The following is an 8,471-nucleotide window of genomic DNA, read 5'->3' as shown; positions in this document are numbered from 1 at the left end:
AATGCTCTAGCGAAGACGTCATAGCGATAGAAATCAGCTAAGTTACTGTGGGAGGGTTGGGTTTGTAGTTTGGTAGTCGAATTTGCCTGTGAAGTCATACAAAGATTGTCGACTTCAGGGGGAAATACCTGCAGTTTGTCGTCAGGTTAATCTGGTGGCGATCGTCGGACGAGATCAAGTCGGTTTTACATTGGATCCATCACCTGGAACCTGCAGTAATCAACATGGTGATGGGTGGAAGGCACGGACTCACGCGTAAGCCCCGAGCGGTGGGAATCATGACCATTTTCTTGGGATTTTGTCTTGTTTCTTCCCTCTGGTTGACGCTCTATTCTATCGTGCGAGCGCGGCATCTTTCAGTGGAAGAGCCCCTTGATTTCACTTCAGGTATTCCACGCCCCACTTCCCTAACAGTTTGTGAAACCTTCTTTGTGTTTTCATCACCACTTGTGTAGGCCTACAGAATTGCCAAGGTACACAAGCGTTTGCAACTCTCTGTCTTTGAGGCTTGTAGTACGCAGGATGTAGCTATTTTGAGCTGTTCCTGAGAACGCGTTCCTCTTGTGCAGTTTCCCAACTTGGGCTGAGTTTTCGTGCTGAATTTCGGCGCGAACTTATAGGAATTTGGTTGTCGATCTAGAGACCCTCAGATACTAGGAAGCTAGAATCTGTGAATGAAATCTCGTAACATGAACCTGGTCTCCACCTTTACGTCGAATTAACGGAGATTGAGGCCGATTCTTTTACTGTTAACGTAAGCAGAGATTTCTGTAGAAAATAGTGTTACTGGAAATATATATATATATATATATATATATATATTAGGAATTATAGATGCCATATCACTCCTGATTATTGTGAAATTCTAGCTTTCTGGTGAAGCAGTAGCTTTCAAAGTACTCATGAGTGCACTGAACCATTACTCCGCTACAATAATGGGTAATAGTTCGAGCTGCCTGATGGGCCCTTTGACAGGTCCTAATCTCTCGACCAGGAGGTGTAAAAAGAGGTACAATACGTTGAAAGCACCAAGAATATGCTGAGATGCTGCCACGTGAGCTGCTGACTTAAAATTACTGGTGCTTAGCTGTGTGCAGATGCCAAAATTTCCAAACTTGTTGCTTTGAGTCTTCAAGATCCAACCCTAGGTGGCTTGCTGCCAGCACTGAAGGAGTATGAGCCTGGACAATGCATCAGCAGAACTGAAGAAGGTCCGATCCGGATTCCAAGTCGGTTCACCCCATCGCCTTACTTAGTCGCCAAGCTTCGGCTGTACGAGAATAGACACAGGAAGTGCGCACCGAAGGCTGTGAAACTGAGCAAGAACGGCACCAATTCACGTAAGGAGCTTGGAGATTGCCAGTTTGTGATATGGATTGGTAATAGTGGGCTTGGCAACCGAATGATTACTATCCTCTCTGCTTTCGTGTATGCACTTCTTACAGATCGCGTGCTTCTGCTGGACAACACCTCAACAGATATTGATGGTTTGTTTTGTGAGCCATTCCCTGGAACCTCATGGCTCTTGCCTGAGAATTATGACTACAACTGGATGAATACAGTGACATGGGAGAATACCAACCGGCTTGGACGCCTTCTTCAAATGAGTGGTTTCGGAAATATCACAATACCGTCTCCTGTGCCAAACGATTACATCTTCCTGAACCTCATGCACGATTATGACGAACACGACAGACGGTTCTTCTGCAGCAGGATACAAAAGCAGCTGAAAAAGGTTTCACTTCTTTACTGGAGGTCCAACAACTATGTTGTGCCGGGCCTCCACTTCGATCATTCCTTTCACTGTAAGCTGGACCTCATGTTTCCAGAGAGAGCTACTGCTTTTCATCATATGGCACGGTATTTATTCCGGCCGTCGAATTCCATGTGGGGGATGATTTTGAGATTCCGGCAGCCGTACCTTGATGGGGCACGTCGACAAGTCGGGCTTCAGGTTCGCATTCTCGAATCGAATGTAACCATCCCTATCGTTGCAGATCAGGTATACACTCAATTCATCCCTTCCTCAGTTTTAAATATCTGTCGCTGGAAATCAAATATCCAAAATTCAATTGAATTTCTTGATTCTTTTTGACTAGGAAAAATCCGACTATCTTCTGATCGGAAGAAAGCATAATGTGGACTCCTTATTTTGTTCTAGTTTGTAGAAAATGAACAAACGATGCGAAAGATGATTGCAGAGAGCACGGCCTCCGGATTTGCTCAAACACAGATCGAGTTCGTATGAAACCCTAATTCCTTCGTTCCGTGACTTTCAGCTCCTAGCCTGCGTCTTGGAGAAGGAGATTCTGCCGAAAGGATCATCCAGTGCAGAAGACATGCTCCTGAGCTCAAAAACACGCTCTACGTCCGTACTAGTAACATCGCTGGACTCGGCTTACTACGAAACTCTGCGAAATTATTATTTGGAACATCCTGTCGAGGGAACGGACTACATCGGGGTTTACAGCCCTAGCGAAGAACTGTATCAGCAATATGGATCCGACCATGATAAGAAAGCATGGGCAGACATGTACCTCCTGTCTCTGAGCAACACTCTAGTGACGAGCCCTCGGTCCACTTTCGGCTATGTTGCACAAGCCCTTGCTGGAGTCATTCCCTGGTTTTTGACCAAGATAGATTCCTTGGAAACAGCCAACGAAACGTTCCAAGCCCATGGACCGTGCAATCGGGGCGTTTCCTTAGAACCCTGTTTCCATGCCCCTCCAGCGTTGGACTGTGAGGGCTACGGCAACGGCCTTAATTCCAGCAATATTTTCTCCTTCATCAAACCATGCGAGGATGTCATCGGTGGCATCAAAATCATGCCGAGTTATGCAAACGACATTACTGCTGAAGGAAAGACAGAATCGCGGTCTGAGAGAAAGACCTAGCTTGCCAGCACTGAACCCTAATCACCATAATCTTTTCCATGTTTTCTTGGGCGATTCCGCCGGTCTGTCGGCATCGATCCTCACTGGACATGGCTGTGAAAGTGGATTGCGGTACTGACAAGAAATCCTCGCCACCAGCCCATTCCATTCGAGCCATTCTCTTCCCCACAAGATCATTGAAAGCCTAAATCTTGAGTTAACTTCAACACACTCGTCCACGCCTGAATATTTTTGTTTCCTGTTTTAAACTTTAGTGCTTGGACGGCTCGAAACCCAACACAAGCGGAGAGTTGATTTGAGATTACTTTTCTAGAGTTTCCATGCTCGCGCTCGACTGTGGCGGATGTGAGAGGATCATATTGTCCTCGACAGGCTTAGGATTCTTCCCACAACACTCTTACAGAGCAGTTCAACAACACACCTAGAGCCTAGAGTTACAATTAATCCTCACTTTGTACCATTTATAAACCATGGAAGTACGTGCAGGATTCCCTCATATTTTTCAGTTTTAACTGTTGTGGAATCCAAATTATTCCGAATCGCACACTCGTGCGCTTCAACTCTCATTTTTTCTTCAGAGTAAAGACTGACCAGGTTTAGGTTTAGGTTTAGGTTTTTTTTGAATATTTCTGAAGTGATTATTTTTAATTTTTTTGAAGAATTAAATCATTTTGAAATACTAATAAATCTCATAATTTTTTTGCTTGTCAAAACATGTAAAGGAAAACCAATAGACCCACTTCACCTAGCAACAGAGAAAATCAATACACTAAATGAACGAAAATTCTGGATGGATTCATCAAAATTTTCAACGTTCATCTATTTTCCTCCAAATATACCCTAAAGCTTACTGTTCATTCATTACCGTTGGATCCGGGTTCATCCTGGCCGTCACCGTTAGGGCTGAGGTTGCTCATAGAGGAACGACGGGCGCGTCATCGCTTCTTACTCTCCAGGTTTCCTCACCCTTCGTGCCGCTGCTTTGCATGCTCCTGAAGGTACCTCTTCTGCTGTGAAGCTCCCTCAGGAAGATTGCTTTTAGTGCTGATTAATGTTGTCCACGGGCTTTTTCAAAATTTTCTTTTTTCCCCTCTACATGCTTGACTTGATTATAGGATTAGTGTTGTCATGGAAACTGCACTCGGTTGTGTCACCCTATTGAGCTCAGAATCCCTAAGGGTGTTGGGAGGATCCAACTGCTGCATCTGTTTCAGTGTATGATTGTGATGGAGTGGCGTATTTTTGTGTTGTTGTTGTAATTCGTGAAGCAATAATTAGGGTCGGATTGTTGATGTCGCAATTTTTGTGATGTGTATGTGAAGAGTTGAAACATGGTGAAGCATAACAATGTTATCCCCAATGGCCACTTCAAGAAGGACTGGCAAAACTATGTGAGGACCTGGTTTAACCAGCCCGCCCGCAAGAAAAGAAGAAGAACGGGTTAGCATCCCACCGCTGTATTGGTGAATTTGGTTACAAACTGTCCGTTATTTGAGACTCTATGATATGTGTGACAGCGGTAACCCTAGGACCTTTGGTGGGTTTAGTAAAGTTAGAAGAAGAGGTCGTCATTTTTTCAGCTTTTGGAAGTGCTTGACTCTGCAAAGCATTGAAGCGGCGTTAGGAGTTTGGCGCTATTGCGTCGGATGTGCATCCTACATTGAGTTTCTAGCGATGGATCGGTTTTGCAGCGCGTCAAAAGAAGGCCGTGGCTGTGTTCCCACGCCCTACTGCTGGACCACTCCGACCAGTTGTGCATTCTCAGACCTTGAAGTACAATTCTAAGATCCGTTCTGGAAGGGGGTTCACCTTGGAGGAGTTAAAGGTGTTTTTTTCCCGTCACTGGATCTTTTATAAAAGCTTATGAAACCTAACGTCAGCCCTAATTAGCACTGATTTCACCTGTTTAATAGAATAACTTATGTAACCTTATGGATTGACGCTGCCTAATCTACTAATAAACGTAAATAGTATTGATTTCTATAGTTAATGACTCTTTTCAAGAAGAGAAAATGGAACTTTTACGGGTTTAGGATTACCTTGGGTTATCTATTTCTATGTGGTAGCCTGACCTTGGCTTAAGTGATCTGCGTTACAATTGAAGGGATATGCATCCTTTGGGCGAAGCCGCTCTCGACTCTTCATGAGTTTCCTGATGATAAATTGAATTGCGTTCCACCAGGCTGCTGGCATCCCAAAGAAGCTTGCACCCACCATCGGCATCGCCGTTGATCATCGCCGTAAGAATCGGTGCTTGGAGAGCCTTCAAGAGAACGTTAACCGTCTTAACACCTACAGGGCTAAGTTGGTTGTGTTCCCTAGACGCTCAAAGAAGACCAAGGTATGCGTGACATCTCTCTTCTAGTTTTGATTTTTATCTGCTATGAAACATCGTCGAAGTGAAGATCGTGAAACATAAGTTTTGTTAAAATGAAATATACTCACAGAATGCCGGGTCTACTATCTTCCCATTATCCTACTAAATGTCTTTGTTTTCTATGATAATTGTTTTCAGCACATTACCGGATGCACTGTATTTTTAATTATCCAACTTGTCGGATTGAAGTGCTCATCTGCGAGTGTTTTGGTTTTAGTCGCGTGATTGTCTTGAGAATTTAGTGCTCGGTTCAATCCATGAACTGAAATATCCGTAATGGTTTAGGAGCAGCGTCGTTCTCTTTACCTAAAGCCCTGTCCATATGAAAGGATTTTCACGCCTTCAAGTGCTTGTGTTGTGTCGGCCTTAGAGCTTACTGATCTTTGTTGGTACCTACTATCTGACTTGTTTCTGACATAATACTTGGTTTTCTAAGGCCGGGGACTCGAGTGCTGAGGAGTTATCGAGCTTCACCCAGGTGATCGGACCAGTATTACCTATCGTCAAGCCTCGACCCACTGTTGATATCGTATCTATTACCGACGAGATGAAATCTCAGAAGGGATATTACAAACTCCGCCAGGAGAGGATGAACGAGAGGCTAGTTGGTGTTCGGAAGAAAAAGGCCGAGCAGGCCGAGAAAGATGAGAAGAAGTAAATTTTAAATGGCAGGAGGCGTTTTTAATGGTTTTCCAACTACCTTTAACTGTCTACTGTTTTCTGTACTTGGATCATCTTTCTGTAGTAAAGTTCGAGGAGTGCCACTTCTTATGGCTATGTGGATAATCTCATGTGCTGTGTTCCCGATGAGTGCTTTTATGTGTTTTGGTGTGTTTTGGTGTGTTATCTGCAGCCGGGATAAGCCACCCATGCAGATGATAACTTTTCAGTATAACATCAACGTTTCCACATCGTTACAACTTTAGTCATGCAACATCGCTCATATCTGAGCTGCGCCCCCTCATGTCTCAGTACTCTAATTAACTTACATTGTTAGTTCTAACAGAGCTTACAATCAATTATGTACAATTCGGTCACGTACTGATCAGTGATGCATGTTCTTCAAGCGATTGCACTGCTTCAAGAAAGGACTAGACATTTCATAAATTATCCACACAATCAGTCAATCTGCCATAATAATTTCTAAGCTAGTATGACAGCTCAAAAGAAAGGAATTAATGCGATCTTATGCTACAATAGAACCAGCCAAACTGATTGATCCACTACTTCGTGGTCCTGTCATGCTTCTACATCATCCCATTTTGCCGGCATGAAAACTCCGAATTGAATTTCTATCCACATCATCCCATTGTCCACTGCGAAGCAGCATACGACAAACTCAGGGCGACATGATTCTCCAGTCTAGACATGGAAACATTGACGCAGATGACGCAATACTGACAGTGAAAACTAGCAAAGTAATATCAGAACAGTAACATACCTTGAGGTCGGGTTCATTTCTGCTGGGCGGTGGGGCTTTCGCTGCAGCAATGGCTGATCTAGCAGCTCGTCCTCCTGCTGATTTCTCAAATGCTTCCGCTCTGTCAATCAACCCCGCAAACAAAACGATCCACAGTCAAATCCAAGCCATGAAAATAACAAACAACACGTACTAGAAGACCAACTATTCAACGAACTCAAGACTCCGAAATAGCTTGTGTGCTAGTTCTCTGTGCCCTGCGCATATATTAAAAAAAATCTGTCCGTACCCTCTTTCAAGTTTGAGGCAATTCAGGTTCCCGAATCATAAGTCATTCTCTAGCAGGATAGGTTACCAACATACCACAATTCTCTCTAGTAACAAAAAAAAGGACAAAACGAACTACCGTTTCTGAGCAGCAATAGCAGCGTTAGCTCGGGCTTCATCAGAGCGAGCACGATCTCCATCCGAACTCCTCTGTTGCGATTGATCAAGCTGCGGTGCTGCCTGATAGAAAGCCTTTTCCTGCTGATCTTTACTTTTAAAGCAGCTTGAACACACTCCTCCCATCGAACCCTAATTCCAAAACCCCCACACACTCAAATCGCGCAAAATTTAATTTCCTTCGGACCCAACACCGAATCGCACTCTACACCAAGCCTTGCAAAGATTGTACTCCACTTTCCCGTCTCCCACTCTAAATCCTACAAATCGCCACCGCGATTTTCACACGTCCAGCGCAACAATCCTCAGAATTTAAGCATCTAGCGGAGAAGCCACGCGATCCCGTTCTTTACCCAATTGGGTTTATGATTTGCTCTGTGTCGGCTCAGATGCAGCGTTAAATTTGCGAGAAGACTTACAACAGAAGGCGCGGTGCGGGTTGGTGGGATTTGGAGACAAGCTCCACCTGATTCGATCGGCCGACATAGCTTGCTTCAGGATTGGACTTCAGTTGCAGCTTCGTCGAAGCATGAATCGCACGGGGCATGTACTCGATTTGCTACATATTACACGAAACATTCGAACTTGATAAACATCTACTGATAGTGTAGACTGGATGTTACGTTCATTACACTCTGTTCCCACGGTGGCTTCACTTGTAAGGAATCTTTCCAATACTTGGGTGGAATATTCTACAGGAGGCACTCAACGAGTAAGGTAAGTTTTGATGATTAAACAAACATTAGAAATGCTAGAATATTGGTTTACCCTTCATTAGTGAATCAATTTACTGTTATTATTATTATTATTATTATTATTGGCTTGTTTTAAATACATCCTCAAGTGTTGTTTTCAATTGATAATGTACTTAATAAGTAATTTAAAATTATTTGATTAATTATAGAAGTGCATAAAATAAAGAATAAAAAAATTGGTGGGTAGAATGTAAAACGTATTTTGTTTTTCACAAAACACATTATATTGAGAAATTTACGTCAACAAAAAATGCTTATTTCATAGATTTTTTAATTGTTGTTTTTGAGATAATTTTTTTCTATTTTATTTATTTTATTTTATTGAACACATTAAATTAATCAAAATTCTTAAAATAAAACAGAATCTTGAATTAGGAATTTTTAATAAAATAAATTAAATCATTAATTTTATGACATGTTGGTTTGTTAAATTATGTTGTGTACAAATGTAGATAGTTTCATTGTTTCACTTAAGTAGAAAAATCATAAAATGTTCAAAATTGTATGATTTATTTAATTAATTAAGTTTGTATATGTTTTGAAAATAATTTAATGATATTTATAATAAAATTTAAAATCCA

The 8,471-nt window shown here is 42.4% G+C and overlaps 3 protein-coding genes across 5 annotated transcripts; 2 read left to right on the top strand and 1 right to left on the bottom strand.

Annotated features, from left to right (window-relative positions):
- Nucleotides 1–902: 902 nt before the first annotated feature.
- LOC112291431 (galactoside 2-alpha-L-fucosyltransferase) lies at nt 903–3,408 on the top strand. Its single transcript, XM_073538664.2, has 3 exons — nt 903–975; nt 1,098–2,002; nt 2,280–3,408. The coding sequence occupies exons 1-3, from the start codon at nt 903–905 to the stop codon at nt 2,892–2,894; spliced, it is 1,593 nt and encodes a 530-aa protein (XP_073394765.1). The 3' UTR covers nt 2,895–3,408.
- A 442-nt stretch (nt 3,409–3,850) lies between these two features.
- LOC112291722 (large ribosomal subunit protein eL13z) lies at nt 3,851–6,057 on the top strand. Its single transcript, XM_024539540.3, has 5 exons — nt 3,851–3,892; nt 4,217–4,334; nt 4,586–4,719; nt 5,077–5,235; nt 5,708–6,057. Exons 2-5 carry the CDS (start codon nt 4,226–4,228, stop codon nt 5,927–5,929), a joined length of 624 nt encoding a protein of 207 aa, XP_024395308.1. The 5' UTR covers nt 3,851–3,892; nt 4,217–4,225; the 3' UTR covers nt 5,930–6,057.
- On the bottom strand, nt 5,709–7,726 carry LOC112291723 (uncharacterized). 3 transcript variants are annotated; one of them, XM_024539544.3, is made up of 4 exons: nt 7,555–7,726; nt 7,098–7,267; nt 6,713–6,812; nt 5,709–6,118 (listed from the first exon to the last, which is right to left on the bottom strand). In XM_024539544.3, exons 1-4 carry the CDS (start codon nt 7,680–7,682, stop codon nt 6,115–6,117), a joined length of 402 nt encoding a protein of 133 aa, XP_024395312.1. In that variant the 5' UTR covers nt 7,683–7,726; the 3' UTR covers nt 5,709–6,114. The 3 variants fall into 3 exon arrangements, with proteins under 3 accessions (XP_024395312.1, XP_024395310.1, XP_024395309.1); XM_024539541.3 differs by lacking the exon at nt 5,709–6,118 and adding an exon at nt 6,155–6,587 and having other exon boundaries at nt 7,555–7,723; XM_024539542.3 differs by lacking the exon at nt 7,555–7,726 and having other exon boundaries at nt 7,098–7,498.
- Nucleotides 7,727–8,471: the final 745 nt, after the last annotated feature.

The sequence above is a fragment of the Physcomitrium patens genome, chromosome 14, assembly GCF_059467195.1.
Source record: "Physcomitrium patens ecotype Gransden chromosome 14, ASM5946719v1, whole genome shotgun sequence".
NCBI classification, from domain to species: domain Eukaryota; kingdom Viridiplantae; phylum Streptophyta; class Bryopsida; order Funariales; family Funariaceae; genus Physcomitrium; species Physcomitrium patens.
Note: the sequence above shows the minus strand (reverse complement) of the source record. Positions and strands in the feature narration are given on the sequence as shown.